Raw genomic sequence first — 23,438 nt, forward strand, 5'->3', positions numbered from 1 at the left:
TTTGTCCATCAATGGTGGCAATCAGTAGGCTAATTTCTAATGAAAAGACCAATTTATATGACAGATTTTAATGTAGGCTTTTATTCATATGTAAACATTGTGAGATAGCTAGTTATAATATTAATTAAACAAAGTTTTGCTCACTAAGTGTATTTTTGATTTTACAGTTGGGTAATTTTGTTGCAGTAGCACGAGATAGCTTGATTTAAAACTTTGAATTGAATAAAAAAAAAAATGACAAGGAGGCTAAGCAGTTAATAATAAAATAAGAACAAATAAAGAAATTACTAATGATAGCACAAATAAAAAATAACGATAGGTCTACAAATGAAATAAATTGCTTTTTAGTTTTTCAGGTAGGTCTAACTTTTTTACACGGCACCCCTGCTCTTGACAGACGGCACCCCGGTTGGGAAACACTGCTGTAACCTAATGGTTCAGGATCTGGCCTGCTCACAAGTTATAAGTTCAATCCCATGCAAAACTGACTCATGAGTTGGAGACTGATCACAAACCTCCTTGAATCATCCCAGTGTCCTTTAATTAGACCTTTATCTACAGGTTACACAGGTAGACTTGCCCAGCAAATAATAGTAGACAGAAATCGGAAAAAGTTTGCTAAATTACATAAAAATTACTTTAAATGTACAGTAAACAAGTTGGTGCTGAGAAATTAAAGAGAATCTGGCCTCACTCCATAACAGTAAATACCTGATGCTGTTTTTACCATACAGTACAGCCCAAAACAACAGAGATTAATCAGATTTAATCAAACAAGCACAGCACAGAAAACAACAGCTCATCACTAATTCACATTCAACATTCATCTGCCTTCACACCAGTTTAGGGTCACACCGTGCTGACGAAGTCTACTAAACACAACCACATCACAAGAAAAGGGCTCAAACCACATTTCTCACAAGGCATCATGGCAAGAACACAAATCACAGAAGCATAAAACAAGTAGCCAATGGTGTTGGTCCTTACCAGTCCTCCTCCGCAAAACTACCATCCTCAACTTCAGCTGCATGACTGTTGGGTGGAGTGAAGAGAGTTATAGACAGAACAGAACAGAAATGACCATGTTTAACTTGCATTTCTGCCAGTGCAGATGGATCTCAAAAAAATCCTAATTATATTTTCCAAAAATTCTGCAGAGGCAAACATGTTAAGCACAGTTAGACCAAAGAAAAAAAAAGAAAGGGCCTTTTGAGTGATGTAAGAGTGTTGATCCAAAATAAGTAATTAAAAATAAACACTGTAAGGCAAAACTCTTATGTGAATATTTATCCATAGCAATCATCCAACAATGTAGTAGATTTAATACAACAAATCTCTCACATGAACTTGAAGTGTAACGGAGTATGACTAGCCAATTAACAGCATTTACAGCAAAAAAGCAAGTTCAGATAAATAATCAGATGAAAGCTGGAATAGCTACATTATCTTCTAGCCAATATAAAGACTAGTGAGACAAGCCAGTGCTAGTAAAGGGGAAGAGGATGAACTGCTGGCTGCTAAACTGTGTCTGCAGAGATATGGAGACACAGCCACTGCTGCCGGCTCGACAGCAGCAAATTATTCTCGCGTCTCTGCTCCGATCAACAGATTTGGGCGTTGAGGGCTTTATTAATTGTAATACGAGTGGACAGTGGCCTGATCGAGCGTTTAAGGACCAGACACTGGTGAGGGAAGGAGTTAGACAAAATAAGCAATGTGTGTACTATGACACAAAGGGACAATAGCAGCACGCTAGGAAAATAAGAGAGCAGTAAATGAAGTTGAGTGTACTGTACAAATCATTCTGAAAAAGCAATGTGCACGTGAAACTAACAAATGAGTGCCATGTGTCTAATGGTATTATTTGCCAACCACAGTATCATGGTTTGTGAACATGTGCCATGAAAAGTTATTCTTTGAATTCCCCTTTGCATGAAGTACCATGAAAATACCATGGTACATGAATGTGGAGATCATCAAAAAAGCATTAGCATTGACCCTATTGCTTCATGTGGCATATTTCAAACCTAAATTATGACTCGAGAAAAACTATAAAAACAAAAGGCAGGTTGACTGGCCATGCACATATCTGACTCTGTACCATCAGCCTCAGGGGGAAGAGAATTGTTTAGCACGCTGAAACAGAAGACCTGCATTATAGCAGGGGGGAACAGTGCATTTACGCTAATATAGGCCAACACAAGTCCTGCAGGTATTAGACTCAACGACTTCTTCACTATCCAAACAAAAGAGATTTCTGCAGACGGGTGGTACTTGGACTTTTAAAACAAACATGCTTTAAAACCGACAAATGCTAGCTGTGTCAGGCCATTTGGGTTGTTACTGAGAAAAAGAGCTTTGAGAAAAAAAAAAGATAGATAGATGCAGTAGGCTTCCTGAGAGACTTGCATGAAAGGATCCTGCAGAACCGCACTACCTCAGTTCACTTCAAAGAGACACTCTCAAAAGTACTTGTTAAAATGTAGGTGCAGCCTAGTTGGTAAAGATCATGGCTGTTCATGTTGCAGATTCAAACATGTTGCAGAGTTGGTATCAAGATCAGACCCAAAATAGACCTCTTGAAGCCTAGATCCAGCTCCTTGAGTCAAAAAAAACAAAATCACAAACACAAGCTGAAAATATTGCAGCATTTCAAAATACTTTCTTCATTTAAAAAGTATTGAGGCACAGACCGGGCACATTAAAAATCTGAGATCAAGACTCCAGCTCTGGTTTAAACCACAATTTGCTTCATAAAAACCTGTGTACTTTATTTTGTAAGTCATTTTTTGGAAAAGTGTTTGCTAAATGACTATCTGGAAACTCAATAGTATCATCTTATGAAATAGTCTTACGAAATACACGTACAGCTAATTCACAGGAATTCTGACAATATGGAATCAGTGGAATCACCTAACCTAAATAGGTAATGTTCATCACATTCATTAGTTACTGTACCACGTGCACAGATGAGACCACGTCTAATCCATGAGAGATTTGGGGGTGGGGTGAGTACAGCTGGACATTTACACACAACAATTAACAAACAAGCCACAAAAGTAGTGTAAAAAGCACTTTTGCTGCACCACATAATCATCTTGTTTGTCAATCACACAATGCTTCTGCCCGAGACTGCACTCTATGTTGAGTATTATGCCAAGCTAGATCCAGGTTACATACGTCAATGTGTTTTTAGCAGGTTGCAAAAGAGATGGGGCCAGTTGACCCTGAAGTAGGCCTATAAATAAGCGGAGGAAAAGATGAAGATTTGGCACAGAAAAGGACGTGCAAATTACCATCCATAAAAAACTGCTCAGCTTCACAAGCCAAACACAGCCATTACATTCCAAAATTTGTAATCCCAAAAGCAAAAGAAATGAGGAAAAAAATATATCAGATACAATAATTCCTCTAGTGCTGATGGCTGAAGAGCACTTTGGCCATCATGTCTCCATGAAAACTCAAATTAATTAACGTCTTCACCCAAAGGGAATTCTTCATTAACTACTGTTCTATTTAATTAGCTGTGCAACATAACACAAGTGGAAGAGATGAGAGACGGTGGCGGGGGGAGGGGCGGGGGTCAAGGAAAAACAAAACACTTTTATGAGTATGTCAAATCGTTGTTTTACACGAGACATAGGACTATAAATGTCTGAAATAAGACTATGAGGATGGAAAACAGTCCAATGCGTTGACAGAGACACCTGCAGGTGCAAAAAGCATTCAAGTCTATTGTACAGCGTTGTTATAGCTAATTTAAACTAAAACCATTCAAATCTTTTTGCTAATTGAAACAATAAAACATAAATATTTAAAAAATAAAACAAATATTAGAAATGATTCCTTAGCACTTAACTGAAATAAAATAAGATTAGGTAGATTAGGATTAAGACATGTGGAAATAAAATCGAAAAAATTCAAGAAATGGGCCCTTTTCACATGACGTCACGCAACTTCTGTTCTGACGCGAAGCAGGGTATTCTTACTTCCGCCAGCATAGTAAGCGCTATCGCTACCAGCATGGAGTTCACCCAAACGCTTGTACAACTGCCACAAATACGATTAGAGGATGACTGCTGCTGTCTATTCTCGTCCTCATTCAGGGAGAGGCGTCTGGCATCTCAAACGAATTTACCCAATACCGATCGGTGAGATTTGCCACTTGAAGTCGAGGGAGGAGTTGAAAACGGAGCACTGCAGTCACTGATTCCCGTGACTCTCGCACACTGTTTGCTGTCTTTATTGCAGCTAGATGAAGTTGGTTAGATATATTTCTCAAATAAACAAACGTTTTAGACATTTACATGTGGTAACAGAAAGCCTTTTCATTCAGTAATTTATGTCCTGCTTAATACAAAGCAAAATTGAATGGAGGAATTTAAGTAATTGTAGAAGTCCAAAGTTCTGTAGAACTACGCGGCTGTCCTTTTTGTATTGTTTCAATATTAAGCCATATTCTTGAACTGGATAATGAGTTTCTTTTCAGACCACTTGCCTTTATGGATGTGAAACTTGCCATGTAGTTAAACGATTTAATATAAAAAATATAACTTGTGTCCATGTCATTTCCCCATAGTAAATAAAAACAAAATCACGTTGTTTGTCTTTTTATTGCCCAACTATAGGGGGAATTTAATTTACACAGTGTACTCCCAAATTATCCAAGGAATGACAAACCGAAATAACAAGTGAAAATGTTTCAAGTATGCATTTCGTGTGAACACATAATCGTTGTCATACAAATCTGAAAGCAAGCAGTTGCGGCAAGCAAGCCACCCATCTAAAGCAGATGCAGAAAAACGTTCGCAAAAGAACCCGTAAGTACATTAACATTATTAGTCTTAACTCTTAAATAACGCCTTTCATATTACTTGGCTTGCACCAAGTTTCCCAACTCACTGTAAGAAAAGATGTCACGCTTCAAAAACCTCAATGACTTGGTGCGGTGCTATACTCGCTCCGACGCCCAGCAAGAGGAGAGGAGGGATGCATCATCAAACAGGACAAAGTTTATTTGAAGCTGATAAAAGATGGCATACATATTCATGAGGTGGAGGACAAGGAATTGCTTCTGAAATACAGGCCAGTATGCAAGCGTCAAAGAGCCGTGAACATACTTGTGTGAGATTAAACAGGTACCGCGCTGACTACACCGAATGATAAGCAGAGGGATTCCTCCTCTGCATAGACAGAAAGAAATGTCTTCAGGAAGGATGGAATGGCGTCAGAAACAAAACCACCCCAATTGCTATTCAAAACTAACCCAATTATGCTTTTTGTGTGGAAACACTAGCTCGTCTTGTATTTTACTCCTTACCAAAGGTCAAGTTTGGCTTGACTAACCTGTGAATGCACACCGCAAAAGACATATGACAAATACAGGAAATAAACCTCAGAGACTGATCTCTTGGCTCAATAGAAAGAATATAAAACATCAAAACTCTATGCACTTCAGCTGGATACTTCAGGGTTGCCTGCTCAAACTCTAATGTGACCTGAGGCAGGTGTAATACAGCATTCAATAAAGTAACCCTCCCAAAAAAAAGAAGGAAAATACTAATTAAACTTTAATGCTATTCTTTTGCTGCCTTGGAAGCACTAGCATTGGAAATGCAAATCTAGTTCAACATAACATTAATATTTCCAGTGAGCATCTCAGCCAATCACAATGCACTGGGTCAGCTGGCCAATCAGAGCAGATTGTGCTTGTCGGAAGGAGGGACTTTGTAGAAAACGAAGCGTTTAAGAGAGGCGGGGCATATAGGACCTACAATAATGTACAGTATTTGAAAAATAATGTGTTTTTTGAACATTAAAGCATGTCAACATATTCTGTTACACCAAATAATGATCTTTAAAAAAGCATCATATGACCCCTTTAAGTGTCACAGTGGAAGTGTCTCTTGAACCTCCTCATCTCAGAAGAGTTTTAATTAAGATAATAGGATTGATGTTGCTCCTAATGCTGGAGTGCAGATCATTTAGATCCAGCTCTGATATTGCCACCATGTGCTTTATTCTCCAAATGCAGAACATAAAGAGATACCATTAAACATGAATGTGAACATAAGGCTGTATTTTGTGATGGTTGGCGTGTATGTGATAAGATCGGAAGTCCTTGTGCATGTAAACATCCAATAAGCTCAGCGCCGTGGCCTCATCCAAAGCGCCTCATCTTTCGTAAACTGCTTACCATAAACATCACACTGTTGTCATAAAATCTATCCGGTGAGAAGGGAAAAACACAGATATGGAAGAGAGCTAAGCCATCTTATACGGTTTCATCTACCACATGCTGAGCACACTGATGAACATTTATTCAAAAATACACTCGCAAAGTGTCAGCTGCAGCACAGTGGAAATCTCACCTTTCATAACACTTTAGGCTTATGAATTCAACTGTGTCTAATAAAATGTTCTATCTAGTTTTAGAACAAACATTTATATATTCATGCTCCATAAAAATCCCAAGTTAGACAAATAGGCAACCAGAAATGCAATGTTCCTAAGCATGTAAAAAAAAAAAAAAAAAGAGGAAGAAAATCTGTGAGTCCCCTTCTCTGATATTTATAGAATCGCTCTGGCTGTGCAGGGAAGCATCGAGGCAGCTGCTAACATGGGAGCTGAGGACAAGACTGCTAGAGCCAGATATACACTCTACTGATTATGAAAGCAGTGTGAAACAGAGCCTTACCCGTAGGCCACGCCTGCAATTGTGCACTTCTTAAACTGCATGACATTGCAGGTCAGGGTGCCTGTCTTGTCTGAAAAGATGTACTTCACCTGGATTAAGAAAAGAGAGAGCAATAAACTAGAGTAATTAGGTAGTTACACTTAAAGCAAATATTTTCAACCTGTTTTACTTCCGTAATGCAACTTATTCTGCGTGAAACAATATTCTACACAAAAAGGGAAGGACTTGATTTAATGCATCAGGAATAAACTAGATTGTGAACAGTGGGCCTTTATTATATTAACTGGCATTAGGCTGTATTCCACATTTTGAGATCTGCTACAGATTACATTTAACAGTTTTATTAAATAATAAGTGTTTTCAAAGATGAACTTAAAATGAGCATTACATAATAGCAAAGTTGATCTACAACATAAAAACATGGAAACTGAAGAGGAACAATTAAATATCCAATATGGGCAAACAATACTGATAAATTAAACCATTTTAATAATAGTCAATAATCAATATGGTATCAATACAATATGGTTCAAACGTTTGTGGTCAATAAGACTATCTTTTTGAAAGAAGTCTCTTATGCTCACCAAGGCCGTATTTATTTGATGAAAAACACAAAACCAGTAATACTGTGAAATATTACATCATAAAAAAAAACTGTTTTGTATTTTAATACAATTTTAAGTATAATTTTTAAAGCAGCAATTTCTCCAGGCTTTAGTCTCACATGATCCTTCAGAAATCATTCTAATATGCTTATTCGGTGCTCAAGAAATGTTTCTTGAGCACCGATTCAAGAAATGCTGATTAACCATATTAATGTCAACTGAACAGTAGTATATATTATGCATAATTGCATGAAATTTGATTTTACAAATATAAATCAATTGTAATTGTTTTTATTTGTTTCGTTTTTCATTTTGTTTATTTCTGTATGTGAGGGTAAGCAGTACCTGTCCCAACTCCTCATTCAGGTTTGATGTCCGGGCCATAGCTGGTGTGTTGGTGGCTTCATACAGCATGTCAGTGTCCTAAAATACAGCACGTCACCAGGCAGAATTAATAATCACAACCATTTTCTATTAATACCTTGCCATCTGGACTCTAAAACATAAATGTACCACTTTAAACAACTGTTTTCATACTCTGTCGATCAAAATAAGAGGAATGAAACTTTTGCTCAAAGGTCTTGCCATTCGATGGGAATTCACAAATCCATTTTTGGCATCTTCAAATGGGTTATTTTGATAAAGCTCCACTTTCGTTTGGGCTGTGAAGTTTTCTGGGATTGGCCCTGGAGGTTTAGGCAGTCTGCATTGCAGAATCATCACACATACAGAGCTCTCGGAGCTCAGCCTCACACTCACCCAGTTGATGAAGAAAGCCTGGACGAACTTGATGACCTCTAGAGTCACCAGAAGACTGATGGGAATCAGGTTGTTGAAGAGGATGATGAACGTGAGGAAGTTCAGGCCAAAGTTGGCTGCTCCACCATCTGGAAATAGAAGAGCGAGGGGAGGAAGAGGAGAGAGAGGTAGTAAGGTGACAGACAGTTTTCTGAGCTGTGAAAGGCATGATGGGATGGGGTGGACAGGGGAAAAATGATGGAAGGACAACAATGCCACAAGCTCATCTGGTCTAATTTGCAACGTTTCCACAATGCTCCACTAGTGTTGTGTGAGCGTTGTGCAAACACTATTCTCTAAAGTTATACAGTACAACTCTTCCACCCAATCTCTCCAGTAAGCCTCTAACCTACAAATGTACATTCAATTTTCAAATTAGGTCTCCATTAATTAGTAGCTAAACTGAGATTCGGTTATTTGACACTATAGCGGCAGCCTTGGCAATATGGGTAAGATTCAAAGCAACACATTATCCCACAATGCACTGGGGGTGGGTGATCATGATTTCCAATCTTAATCAAAAACCAAATTTAACAAAGAGCAGCACAAAAAGAAAGAAAAGTGTAATCAATAAAAACAAGACCACCGACACAAGACAGTACACACAGTGTTAAAGTCAACATGAAACAATATTTACAACCCATTTTACTTTGTGATATATGCCCACGTTTAAAAGGATATTCAAAGAGAGAAATACATTAAATTACTCTAACTATTAGCAAGATCTAAAAACAACAACATTACATACAACAGTAGCCTTAAACAAAAATTAAATTCTAATTCGGGTAAATACGGGAGTCATTGAATTGCATTTTACCAATAGAATACAATTTTTGGCTATTGGTTAACATTAAACACTGATGAAACGTTCATAGTGAGACCAAGAACATTTTTTAATTAAGTAAATGGGTTCTTTTTGACTTCATGTTGACTTTAAGGATGAATAAAAAGCTTTACCTGGGGGGGTCCACAGAATGCAATAATTCTTTTTCTGAGCAGTTAGGAGAGGGAGCGAATTTCTCAAAGAGTCTTAGAACTAGAGAGGCTGGGCAATCATACAACTGCTTTTGGAACTGACTCACGGAGAGAGGAAGAGGATTTGGCTAGTGGTGGGAAGGAAGACAATCAGTTTGGATGTTTCAATGGCTACGTTTACATGCAACCAAATAATCAATTTGTAATCGGATTGACGGCTCAATCGGACTGAAAAACCTTCATGTAAACACCTTAAACGATCTGATTGAGCTCGATCGGAATGAAATTTCGATCGGATTGAAGGGGGTGGTTTATTCCTTTTCTAATACTATTGAGAGTGCATGTAAGCACTCGATTGGATTGAACCCCGAAACTTAAAGAACTGCGCATGTGCAATGACGCAGAAATAACGTAATGACGTATGATGAGCGGAACGAGCGGTTCTTCCTTTTGAATAAAGTGTTGTATAAATGCGTGTCCTGTCATTATAAAACTCTCCTTTCACTTGGCAACTGTGAAGTGGAGCAGGACAACCTCCAATCAGTCCTTGTTTTGGATTCTCATCAGGCAAACCGTTTTGGGCGCGGGGAGGTGCATTTGTACTGCGTGATAAATATGAGCAGCACGGCACAGCAGTTTATGTATATTTATCCATAAATTAATAAATATTCATTCTGCTGTTAAAAACAAATAAACAAACCATGTAGGAGTGTGGTTATGTGCTAACAGTGAGAAACTCTATATTTGTGCAGTGTGCGCATGTAAAAAAAAAATCTATTCTTATTTGAAGCTTGTAACATAAACACGCACATCAACCCGATCCACTTTCTTTAGCGTTCATGTAAACACTACATTCAGATTCATCAATCGGAATGAATTCAGTCCGATTGAACCAAAAATTGTGCATGTAAACGTAGCCAATGTAAAGGAGGGAGACCAGTCTAAAGTACCTTCCCATCAAAAGGAGCCGAACAGGGAGATGTGACATTTAGAGACATTTCAATAATTCGGAAGGTCTGAAACATGGTACAAGTAATACCGAACAAAACATGACCATCTCTTGCTTGTCGGTTGAAGAAGACCTTTCCTGTTGGAAGATTTTTGGATGCAAACTACTTAATTCAAGGAAGAACTTGTTTCCTGACTACTGAACAATCATTCTAGTCTTGAAAGTGAAAAACTAAACCCAACAAAGACCAAGTTGGCAATAAAGCAGACCATTTCTCTGCATTCGACAGGCTACAGTAAACAAATGCAACTCTAATCGCTAACCTTCACCAGTGCTCATGCTCACATGATATACTGAAGCAGCAGAAGATGCCGCACCATCTCTCTCAGCTACTGCAGGTCCAGTGACATCAGTGCAGCATGGAGTCGTGCTGCGGGGTCAGCACTTTTCAAGACACCCATTTGTGCAGCACAAAACCTGCTACTGGTTATTTCATGGTCAGGAGTTCAACATGGGTGACTGTTATTGCAGGTGGTGTGAATGCATAGCAAATGACTGCTGCTCAAGTGCTCTAGAGGCCCACCTGCATGTTGGTTTGGATATACTGGGACAGAAGCAGAGTAAAATATCACAGGGGTTCAAAGTCAAACAAATTATTTATGATGAATAATTACTCATCTGCCTGAAGTGTGCAACCCTCAGACTAATGAGTGGAAAGTGTGTATCTGTCGCACTCAGCGTATGCCTGCTAACCCAATCTAGAAACCTTCAAGCACAGCTATTGCATTGTTTTTACCTCTAGGGATGAATCATATTATGATATCCAGCAGAAAAAAAACAAATAGATCCAATCATGCCCAAAAGGTCAAGAGATAGCTGGTTAGCATGACCCAGTTAGCTACCTGATGTCATAACTACACCATCTGGTTGCATAAAGCATTTTTCTCCATTGACAGTCATTCAGAAGGCTGTATTCTGACTAATTTAAGTTTTGAAATTTTGTACTTGTGCACCTGCCATTGAAATGAACAGAAATGCTACATGGACACACTACCATTTAAAAATTTGAGGTCAATAAGATTTTTTTTATGTTTTTGAAAGAAGTCTCTTATGCTTATCAAAGCTGCATTTATGTGGTTCAAAAAAATAAAAATAAAAAAACAAAAACCGGTAATAATGTGCCCTATGTAAAATTACTGTTTTCTATTTTAATGTTTTAACATTTTATTTATTCCAGTGATGCAAAGCTGATTTTTTTTTAGCAACCATTACTCCAGTCTTCAGTGTCATATGATCCTTCAGAAATCATTGTAATATGCCAATTTGGTGCTCAAGAAACATTTCTTATTATCAAAACAGAAAACAGTTTTGCTGCTTAATATTTTTGTGGAAATGTGATTCTTTTATATGTATTTTTCATAAATAGAAAGCGTTTATTTGAAATAGAAAACTTTTGTAACATTATAAGTCTCTTTACTTTCAATGCATCCTTTCTAAATACAAGTAATAATTTCTTTCCAAAAAAACAAACTTTTGGTAGTGTAGCTCCCTCCAGGTATTATTAACCCTATACATCTTATTATGAACCCTTGATTATACCACTAACTGAAAAGCAGGAAGTCTCCTTGGTTTATAAAGTAAATTTGATCTGCAAAAGCATGTTAACGACAAATCAATGCCACCTCTCCCTTTTACAGTTCCACTAGGAGGGCAAACAAACATAAAAAACAGAGTCTCCCTCCTTTAGAGGAATAATCAATTTCATGATGGATGCCTGCTTTATGACCTCACTGTTCCCTCACATGGCACCCAACATCATTGTTATTTCCTTTCTAAATGACTGCGCTGGATGTGAATGATTACACATGGAACCCAGAATCCAAGGTGGTGCATCTCAACATTTGACGACATTTTCAATGAACTCTCAGAGTATACCACGAAGGGAACCATGTAGGCCATAAAACAAGCTGCGATCGATTCGGACACAAACAGCCCCTCCTATTTAAATCAAGAGTAATGATGGTGGTGACACGTCAATCAATTTGCAAGCATCTCCTGCCACAAATGTAACGCATTTTTGCCTCTCGTTGGTGCACAAAACTGTTTATTTGTCTCTTTTTCAATTACCTGCAATGCTCAAGGCACGCAACAGATGTGTTCCCATCACTGCTCATTAAAAATTAATGGCAGTGTTGTATTTCTTAATATCGTACTTTTACAATCCAAACATTAAGCCTATTAGCATGGATTTGCTCATCTTATTCAGAGCTGGGCCTTTTCTGCCTCACCTGTCAGCACCCGGTATAACAAACACAGCTGAACGAGGAGAAAGAGGAGGTGAGTAAGAGGAAAAGGGGGGCATTTAGAAAATGTCACAGTTTGAAATCCAGGGTCTTCAGCTTCTGCACAGGAACATGTTTCAAACTCTTGCTCTGACAGCGCCCATGGATAACTCGCTTCTGTCCACGTGTGTTTCTTTGGGTCCGAGGCTTACTGTCATGGCTCATTTGTTAGGCACGAGCGAAAGGACGCTGGCACAGCCGAAGCCGGAGCTTGCGAAGTGTTTAACATGTCACCAAAATAAAGAAAGGGAAGGCACATTTTTGACATCAGGCATTAAGAGGGTCTATACAGTGCAGAGCTGGAAGGGAAAAACCTATCATTGGACTCCTGGTGTGTGTGCGGTCCTCTGCAATTACCCTCTCAAAGTAGGGCAACCATATAAGTGGCTTCGGTAGCTTAGCAAAAGCTGAGCTTCATTTAGGGGTTAGTAAGGAGGGGTCATTCACAGATGGCCAAGGGTTTTAAATGGTTGTTACCTGGAGCTGTTAAGAAAATGACAACAACAAAGAAACAAAAAACACAAACCAAACAATGTTAGAAAGGAAGCTGATAACAAAACCAACGAAAAAAAAAGTACAGCAGCGTTTGTGATATTCAACCATTTATACATTCACATGTCTATGCATATTAGAACTAAAAGGGAAAAGTTCTCCTTTCCCTTTTTATTGACAAATATTCACATATGCAATGCATATTTGTTTACATAGAGGGAAGACGAAAATTACTGACGATAAAAAAAATGGAAGCACACATAGACGCGCAAGCAGTCTAGCATGACAGAAGGAAAGGGGGTCTGAATCTTACAGTTGAGGTCCATGTACCAGGCGTCATTGCCGTACTGGTACTTCCAGATCGTCTGGCCGATGGAGCAGACCAACGAAATGGCCAAGAGACAGCCGAAAAGCGCGAGGATCTGAAAGTTGGTGATACGCTCCACGTTGGAAAGCTTCAGAGGGGGGGACGTGGAGTTCTGGAGACACAAAACATGACAGTTTCTCAGATTGAAGCTGGATTTGGGATACGACTGAATTGGACTGAAGCAGACAAATTACCTGCATGAGTTTGGTGTCGTGTCCTGTGTAGACCACTATACCGTGGACCCACTGTGTGTTCCGGAGTTGTGCTCCTCTCAGCAAGATCTGATCAGGGCCGAGTGGTACAGTGCTAAATATGGAGCCAACACAACATTTTAAACAATAAATCCCACACAAAAACAATAAAGCATAAGAGCAGGAGAATGTTATCTTGGATACAAACAACGGCACAGAGAGAGGTTTAAGGAAAAAAACAACAAATTTGATATTTTATAAAGTATAAATTAGTTCCTTCCTAAATATCAACACGCTATTAAACCTGCCTTAAAGTATCAGTGAGACATTTTCATTCTTCATCATCGATCGAATCCTTCCTTGTGAAATTAACTTCAAGGCAAATTTTACCTTTACATTTTATCACTCACACTCTGTCTGAAGATTTTAATCATACCTGTGTCCATCCAGGCGAATATTGCCCACAAACTCATATAGGTGTCTGTTGGGACTCTCACATTCCATCCGTCCAGAGAGACGCATTAGACTGTCAATGTCCTTGATTTCCGCAGTGATCTGTAGACCCTGGGTATAACAAAAAACACTAAGTAATAAAATTCACACTGATTAACTATCAGGTGAATTGTAAAGAATCAATACTAACAGCAGTTATGATATGGGGGGGGAAGAAAAGTCACCTGTCTGATCTTGAGATTTGTTTCTCCATCTAGATTTGAGGTCTCAATGTAGCACATTCCTTGAGGTTCACTACAATAAACAGCACCATTATGAAAAAATATACATTTTAATACACCATGAAGATATCTGGCTCCACCAGTAGAATACTTTACAGTTTAGTGAAATATATAAATACAGTAATATTAACTTATACTTTTCAAAAGTTTGGGGTCAGTAAAAAAATTTTTTACAATTATTTAGCAAGGACATATTACAATGATCAAACGTGCTTTATTTTGAACCAAAAATTGTGCATGTAAACGTAGCCAATGTAAAGGAGGGAGACATATTACACTGATCAAAAATTGTATTGATCCCAAATTTTTGAACAATAGTGTATTTTAAAAGCCACTTTAGCCACTTTCATAACATAAAAAAACACGTAAAACAGCTAAATGGCATTGGCTAAAAATATGTAACTATTTCAAGTTTCATATATAATTATTAAATAAAGAAAGTTTGTTCACATCAATCAAAACCACACAGCTAAATGAAGCCCCATAAACAAAGATGCCTTGTTTTCCAGAGCTACTAGAGTTTTCTGTTAAAACTGTATTGCTATTATTTATTTCAGTAAGGAAAGTCCACTGGGCAGCATATTTCCCCCAAACTGCATAAAACATTTTAGTACTTGGACTGAAAATGAAAATATATCGCTCTAATGGCACTCCTTTCGATCCTTCATTTTGCACTCAGCCATTAGGAAACTTTCACTCGATGCATCTTTGTTTATGGCCATGCATTCTGCTGTTTTTATTTTTAGTGACATCCTCCACATGCAACAAAGGAAAGATGCAGCACACCAGACAAATGAACATTCAGTGTTAATATGGAAAAGAGCAAAAGCAGGATAGTGAGCTCACAGGGCCAAAGTTACACATCACTCCTTTAATAAATGATAGCAGGCATGAACAGAAAAGATGTTCCTCATACTTAAAATGAAAAGTTATCAGAAAAGCATGCTCTGCTTTGGGTCTATATAAAACAAAAATGGATGTCAATACTCATTTCTTCTGTCTTTAGTTGTTAGTTTATCGTGGAGTGAAAAAACCCCCTCCTCATAGATTCAGTATGTGAACAATGTGACTTACTATAAAGGTTCATCACAATACTGTACATTGTGGTGATGTGACTGCATGCAGAGAGTCACATCAGAATCTGAGCTCCTGCTGAAGCCATGCATTGTGCCAACAGCTTTGACATTTACAGTCACTCAATGGGGCTTTTCTCCAGCTGTGTTAGAGAAGCGCTTTGTTTTTCTTGTGTGCACAAGCTGAAGCATCTTCAGCACAAAGTAGAGGTCTGTAATACACGACTCTACGGTTATAGAAAGGGCTTCATCAGTATTTTCTGCTGGGAGTTGAACAGAGTTGTCCTCTGGGAAATTTGTCCTCAGTCAACCCATTTTTGGTGTTAGAATCTAAAAATCTCACTTGGTCCAAGAGAGGTATTTGTGTTTACGGAGTCGTGATAGTCTAAATAGGCCCTATTATTGCACAATTATCAGACATATAGTGTGGCTGAGCAATATGTTGAATATAAAACAAGATATATTTTGCTGGTGATACAAAATAAAACCACTGTGAATAAAACAATGATTTAAATGCACTTTTTATTTAGCCATTAAGTTTCTGGAAAATTAGTTTTGTGATCCATGTCTCACTATTTCTAAGTATGAGCCTTCAGAATTTTTAATTAGTTTTTACTTAATCACTGACTTAAACTTCAATAGCAAAATGGCAATAGAATCGGTCAATTCAATTAATCTCCTTTACTCAGTTCAAAATGTGTGTTTCACTGAATCAGATTGAAAAGCTTTATTTTTTCTTGTATTTGAATGTTTTAGTAAAAACATATGTAGGTAAATGTAGGTAATACATTTATACTGTACTAGTGTATTCCCAAATTCTGCTACAAATATATATCAGATGGTCTTTACACCTAAATATACTGTGTGTGTATGTATGTATATATATGTATATATATATAATAATCTTATATTAATGTTTTAAAAAATAAAAATGTATATCACCCAGAGATACCCATCAATATCAATAAGATCATAGCTAAAAAAAAAAGGCATAACCAAGAATAGCATTAAAAGCTGACAAAACACAGGATGCACCAGGCCAAACCAAATTTATATTAAAAAAAAAAGTAAAAAAAGGAGCGCGAAATATTAAAGGTAGCAGATTCTCTCCACATGTGCACCCCCTTCCCACCTAGCCCGCATGCAAACCGGAGCTGTTCCTGACCTGGACGACAGTATGATGAGGTCGGCCGGGAGGTGATCTCCATTGGCTGCTCGGACTACCTCCCCTACCGACACCTTAATTTACCCAGCAGCCCCCACGCAAGGGGAATGATGCGAGTGAAGTTGGGAGAAGGTTGTTCATCACATGATGTGGGAGGGGAGGGTGAAAGGTGGAGATGAGAGGAGGGAAAGGACATAAGATGGGCAGAGGAGGAAGAGCACAAACAACAAGGTAAGAGAGACACAAACACACAAACGTTTAATCTTCACAGAGGATAAAAACACAATGTCCACTGCTCAAAATACACCCAAGCCAGGCTAAACCACCAGTAAAGTGGGAGAAAGCAAAAATGCTTTCAGAAATGATACTTGATGCCAAATTACTGATATCTGTGGCTGACAAAAAACGTCAGTAACACCGCAGAACTTAAGGCCTGGCTGGCAAATGGATTTTGACAGTGACGATGATAATGTTGAACACAGCTTCATCAGGTCAATATTAATCAATAAGCAAACATCCACTAAAGGAAGTGTTGATTTTGACTTTTCATTAATTTTATTAAAGAATAACTCGTATATAATAAAACTTGTGCCATTTATTCACCTCCTTTCATTAAAAAACCTATTACTTTTGTGTTTGGAACAAAAAAAGGCGAGTAAATGATGGCAGAATTATCAATTTGGGGTGAATAGTCAATTAAGCCTTCATCCTTTGTGGATTACAAATAACATTTATATTACTACAACCCCTAACTGATACTATTTGTAATGTCACTGCATTGATTTGGGGCCTTGTTTCAGGGTTATTTGTTATTAGCCTGTTAATCATCACTTCCTTTTGGTGTTGAGTGTGAGACAGGGGCAAAAGGACGGACAAGTTCCCTTCTGATGACATAGATTCGTCTACCTGGACGACAGCAGTATAGCATCTGCTGGTACGAAATCTTTGCCATTAACTTTAACTATGTCGCCAACCACAACCTGTAAAACACAAACTAGTTATCAGTTCATAAACTTTATAGCAAACTAGCAGCCACTGGCGAGAGTAGAGAAATAACATATTACTAGAGCCAATACATCTGGCTGACATTGGCAAGAACCATGCATTTCATATTAAGAAAGTACTTCGATCCATAAGTCTTCTTTTGAGACTAGCATTTAAAAATGAGGCCAATTAATCAAAAGTATTCTCTGTGATATCCACAAATAAACAATTTATCTTTTTGGATTTGCATTTTTAATCATCTTATTAGCCATAATCCAGTAAAAGTGGGGGACGCTGCTTCATAGCTGCTATTTTGAATCAAAGTGGAGAGCTACTTAAATATGCATGAGTTGATATACGATTTATAAGTATTCAAATACATTATTCATACTGTACACTGTATTTCAAAGTGTGTCACAGTGTGGCTTAATAAAAGGATGGGCGACAAGAAGACTGGCTCTGGTTTGAATATTGATGAGATGACAAAAATAAAACTAGATTTAATGAGAGCTAAAGCAGAATCATTATTGTACTTCACTGTCCATTCTAGCAGCATTTAGCAGAATTGCAGCTCCAGAAAATAACATACTAAAAGGAAAGAACTATAAGCAGTCATAGTTGACGTCACATCCTATTCTGTGCCACGGTGAGGTCACAAGGGCAAAAGGTAATGCACTCTCGCAGATGTGCACTAATATAGAAAATGCTAATGAATGCCCAGTCACCAGGTAATTATAGTCTTTTTGCTTTCACCTTATAATAATGGACTGTGTGTTTCTGTCAAGGTAATTAGCTCTACTCTCTACTAACACATTGAAAAGCTGCTCTGTGTCTGGCTGTATTAAGATCTCTATGGAGACCGCACGTAAGCTGCAGCCTGGTGAACAACTCTATTTTGACCTTAAAGATAGAGTTGGGAATCAACAAAAGAAAAAGAGCTGCGAGGGAAGTACCCTTTTCAGACAACACCAAAGTATCGGTTTTCAACCCAAACCTGCTCTGGTTTACACCAGTGGGCATCTTTTATGCATACTCATTTCTCACTCTGTTTCTAAGAGCATGTCAACTTATTTTCATGCTGGAACTCAGTGAGGCAATTGGTATGAGAAACAGCATCTGCTGCAGTACCTTCTCCCAATGTACAATCTCCCAAGCGCCGTTCCTCAATACTACAAGAGAGAGAAAGCGAGAAAGATCACCATAACAGAAAAGTATGTAAAGAAAAGATCCACAGACTAATCCACAGAACACAGACTAAGACCCCATGATATAAAAATGCATATATACACAGACATTTAAAGCTGACTGTCTTCTTCTTGCAGGAAAAAGATATGAAAATTACTAAATGCTGACTCATCCTGTACTTATGGCTGTGTCCAATTTTTTGGCAAATCTAATTTAGAAGGGTAGCGCCTAACTAGTAAATAACAGCCAATGGTTGAATGACAAAATTCATGAGTTATTTACGTCCCACCTCATCTTTGATTAAACAGGAAATACTTTAAATCAGGGAAGAAAATCTAATCAGACAAATGTATGGGGTTTTTAAAGACAAACAGTGAACAAACAAAAGTCTTACCGTGTGTCTCTTTCTTGTTAACAACACTATCAGCATTGTGACGTTTCTGGAAAAAACAAATGTTATTAATCAAATGAGCCAAATCAAAGCTTTAAATAACTTTAGATGGATGGACTTTATTTTATGGATTGTATTACTTTCTTCTAGATGTGCACTATAGAAGAATATTGACACATATGCACACATAAATATTAGAGATATAAATACAGCACACATTCAACACAGTCATTAGAAAAAAACTAAAACCTCTTAGTAAATAAAATAAAAATTCTTTATATAGAGAGAAAGAGTGATGTTTTACATGTTTAGTGATCAATAAAACTGTGCTTAACGAGATGGTTTGTCTATTGAATTAATTTTTTCTGTCCCAGATTACAAGAGCTGTTTGATCTGCTCTAATCGAGAACCATTTTGAGCTTTTCTATCTCAAGAGAGCAAAGGCGAATGAGTGAGAGTGATCTGAAAACACTGATTAGCATCTTAAAGCTCTAAATCTAAATCCATCTCCAGTGCTCTCTGACTGCCTAATTATCCTCCCAGTTAACAGTGTTAAAATATGTCCAGTGTCACTTCTGTTTGTCCGGGACGACTGGTTTATGTGCTGTTAGGCACAATGGACATTCATAAGACAACATGAGAGAAACCTGAATAACTTAAAATGATGATACTATGCTTAAAGTGCCACGAGCGCCGGTTACATAAATGCACATTATATCTGTAAAATAAAGCCATTCATTTGTTTACAGACCTTCTCTAATGAAGTTTAGTGTAATGTTGCTACGGACTATGTCCAAATGGAATTTGTTTACATAGACACAATTTATTTAAAAAAAAAAGTTAAAAAAAAAAAAAAAAAAAAAATTCACAAATCTCTGTTGCTTATATACTCTGCATTATAAAAAAAATAACATAAAAAGAGAAAGAAATAATTGCAGGCTGCCATTACATGGAGACAGCATCTCTCCAGCCTTTCTAAATACACATTTTCCTCCTCCCCATCTCTCTCAAATTTATATTATATTAAAATAACATTAAATGTGACAAACGGCCGCATACATATTACTGGAGAGCTTATTGAGCAGCCCATGTCACATGACCTCTGCAGGAGAAAGAAAAAGTTAGACCGGTCTCAGATCCCATTAATCATCCAAATCAGCTCTGGTGCAGTGCTGGATAACTCATTCTTTCTCTTTCTCCTCACTCTCTCCTATCTCCTTTGTTTCTATTTCCCTCACTTTTTCCTTCACCTCAACATGGAGCAGAGATCAGTCTCTGAGGAGGGAAGAGATATTTGATTACGCATCTAATCTAACTGATGGCTTGCCTGCAGTGAACATGGGAGCAAGAGGAAGGATGATATTTAACAGTACAAGAAGGCCCCAAAGGGAAGAGGAGACAGTGGTTTGTCTTTGTGGTAAGATGCAGCACCAAATCCCAGATGGATTAGTGGAGTACAGTGGGGTGCAGCTGATAAGCAGGCCAATGTGTGGAGAGCACTGGCACGTCACCTCTTTGTTAGACTCGGTCTTTGTTGGATGCCAGATTATGACGAGTTAGGGATTATACTGAGCCTGCTGGCTTCTTTTGAAATGTATATACATCCGTTCACTCCTCTATGTACATTTCTATGTAAAATGGTCTTGGAATTCATTTACATGGCAAATAAGACGATAGCTCAGGGCAGGGAGAAAAAAAAAAGGTGGAAAAAAAAGTGTCGGCTAATGGGAGCGAGATGCATTCTGCCGTGTACATGATCACCAGAGAGTGAGATTGAATTATCAGGAAGAGTAAAAGAGGTAAACGTGAACGCAGTCTAAAAACTGACTCGGATAATATAACAGCTGTGAAGGGCAAGAGAGAATAAAACCTACAGCAAGCACGACTGCACTCCAGACGCTATGAAGAGCAGAGTTCTCTCTCATTAATCACTCATTAAAAATCATACCAACTGCCAATGATAAAAAAATTAACTGAAAAAGGCGAGTGATCTGCACAAAGTTCACATGCATTTAACTCTAGTGTTGTCACGATACCAAAATTTTGACTGCGAGATGATAACCGACTAAAATATCTTGAAACTACTACTGAAGAAAGCAAACTTTGCTTTCTTTTTCCCCTGTAAACAAAATTTGGTTCTCGTGAGACTAGTTTATTCTCACCACAGTTTTCTTACAAAAAATATTTTGCTTCAGGAGTCATTTATTAACCCCCCGGAGAAGTGTGGAGCACTTGTTTTATGATGGATTGGCACAGTTGATTGGACTTCTATTGGACTATTGAATATCACCCATTCACTGCCATTATAAAGCTTGGAAGAGTCAGGACATTTTTAAATTTAACTCTTGAGATTGAGATTGTATTCGTCTGAAAGAAGAAAATCATATGCACCTAGGATGGATTGAGGGTGAGTAAATTATGGGGTAATTTTCATTTTGGGTAAACTATCCCTTTAAAAGAGCTTTTTCGCATTTGGCTCCCAAACTCTGGAATAGCCTTCCTGATAACGTTAGGGGTTCAGACACACCCTCTCCGTTTAAATCTAGATTAAAGACTCATCTCTTTGGCCAGGCATTCAAATAATGCATCTCATAATCTTGTACTGCAGTTATATCTAATCAAAATTGACATCCCGTGGTAACTAGTATTTACACAAGCTTCAGTCTGGATCCAGAACACCTGAGAAGAGATGCAAACCCCTCAGAGGACCTCAGAAGATGACAACCCTGAAACAACATACAGAACTACCAAATTTTGCTAAAAGTTTGATTGCATCATATAATAATTGCTGTTAATAGTGTTCATCGTCTGTTTGATTAAGTCTTTAATTGATTTTTCCGTACATTTCTGCCATATGTACATAAACTGACAGTCACCACTGATAAGCTACTACCAAATATTGTAGAAACTTAATTTTCTGTAAAGTTGTTTTGCAACGATTTGTATCGTGAAAAGCACTATACAAATAAACTTGAATTGAATTGAAAACTTGAATGGAACATTATAGATACAGACAGCAGCAGGAATATTAGCCTGCTGTCTCATCTTTTTATGTTCACTTAACCCTCAAAGACTGAGCGGCTAAAAACAACGATTGTTCTTAAATGTTTAATAACTTTTGAGCCGCTAATCCTATCTGAATGCTTTAAAAATTAGATTTTCGGAGATATCTCAATTGTCTTATTTGGATATTCAGAGGCTCCGTAGTGTACGTGATTACGTCATCACATTTTGACAACATTGATTCGTCAGAAGAAACCAACACATTTCGTTCCTCTGAGCCAAACAGGAACGATTGTTGATACTTACTCCCACACCCATGCCCAGATTGGTTCAAACGGTGCCATATTCAACCAATAAACATATGTTTTGGTCTTTTGAACCACCATTTAGGATTTTTCACTGGAAAGTTGAACAAACGCAAAGTGAAAGTAAAGTCTGTCATGCGTGCATGAAAACAAACACAAAATAACACATTTGCATGAGAGAACTCTCTGAAAAAGCCCCAAAAAACACACGACTGAGTACTTTGGCATAATACAAACCAAAAACAAGGATGAAACAGCGGTACATATCGGATAAAGCACTGGAATTTGTGTCTTCGCGTCGCTAGGTGATGTCCCGGTAAATTCAATTCCAACGCAGAGGACAGCCAGCGGATCGATCATTTATATTATGTATATTATGTAAATAATTCTTATATTAGTTCATAAAGATAATTTTCACAATTTTTTCTGTTGCACTCTGTATATTTCTCACTCATTTTGTGTGTAGTTTGTGAATCATTTGCACTTTGTATTTTTGTTGCAGAAGACAATTTGTGCAATTGTTTTCACTAAATATCTGCACGTTTGTTGTTGTTCATACTCAGATTGAAAATATATTTCTTTGGAATCAGTGTTATATAATAACAAAAAAAGTGACTACTTTCATTTTCTTTACTCCCTAAACGTTTTTTGGACACATCTATATTGTTAGTAAAACTAAATGGACCTGTTTTTCACTGAAAAGTGCCTATATCAATATTGTAATAAATGGCTAGAACTTGCTTGGGGAATGTTATATGTAGACAATTTTATTTGGAAGTGTAAAACGCCCAGATACAACTTTCTAAAGAAAAAAATCCAAACTTCAGGAGTTTCTGTTCGAGTACACAGTAAAAAACACCCAATTGTTGCTTGCGTTTTTCTTAAAATTCTGGAAATTCATTCATTCTTAGAGAAAACAAAAGGAAAACTGTTAATTTTAATTAGCTAGACTGAAACTTCAAGGTCTCCTGTTTATAATGATATATGACACGTGATGCTGACTGCTAGAATAGGTCTAAAAAAAACAAAGAAAAGTGCAGGCGTGTCCCAAAAATGCCCCAAAAATGTTCTAGGTCTTTAAGGGTTAAGTCATAAGACAAGATGGGCATTTTAACATAATTGTGTGTGTATTTGACCGCTGAATCGCAATAACTCGTGAAAGAGATCTGAATTCGTGATTGC

General features: G+C 37.6%; 1 protein-coding gene across 1 annotated transcript in view; it reads right to left on the reverse strand.

Annotated features, from left to right (window-relative positions):
* The window catches only part of LOC107601453 (probable phospholipid-transporting ATPase IA), a 143,000-nt gene that overhangs the window by 99,170 nt on the left and 20,392 nt on the right, over window positions 1-23,438 (reverse strand). Inside the window, exons 6-15 of the mRNA XM_016293637.1 lie at window positions 18,952-18,997; window positions 18,501-18,541; window positions 17,295-17,368; window positions 14,094-14,163; window positions 13,853-13,980; window positions 13,420-13,531; window positions 13,172-13,337; window positions 8,062-8,189; window positions 7,648-7,725; window positions 6,698-6,786 (exon numbers count right to left, since the gene is read on the reverse strand). Coding sequence (XP_016149123.1) covers window positions 6,698-6,786; window positions 7,648-7,725; window positions 8,062-8,189; window positions 13,172-13,337; window positions 13,420-13,531; window positions 13,853-13,980; window positions 14,094-14,163; window positions 17,295-17,368; window positions 18,501-18,541; window positions 18,952-18,997 — 932 coding nt within the window. The remainder of the gene's footprint in view (window positions 1-6,697; window positions 6,787-7,647; window positions 7,726-8,061; window positions 8,190-13,171; window positions 13,338-13,419; window positions 13,532-13,852; window positions 13,981-14,093; window positions 14,164-17,294; window positions 17,369-18,500; window positions 18,542-18,951; window positions 18,998-23,438) is intronic.

Source organism: Sinocyclocheilus grahami, unplaced genomic scaffold (assembly GCF_001515645.1).
Source record: "Sinocyclocheilus grahami isolate Dianchi unplaced genomic scaffold, SAMN03320097.WGS_v1.1 scaffold306.1, whole genome shotgun sequence".
Taxonomy (NCBI): domain Eukaryota; kingdom Metazoa; phylum Chordata; class Actinopteri; order Cypriniformes; family Cyprinidae; genus Sinocyclocheilus; species Sinocyclocheilus grahami.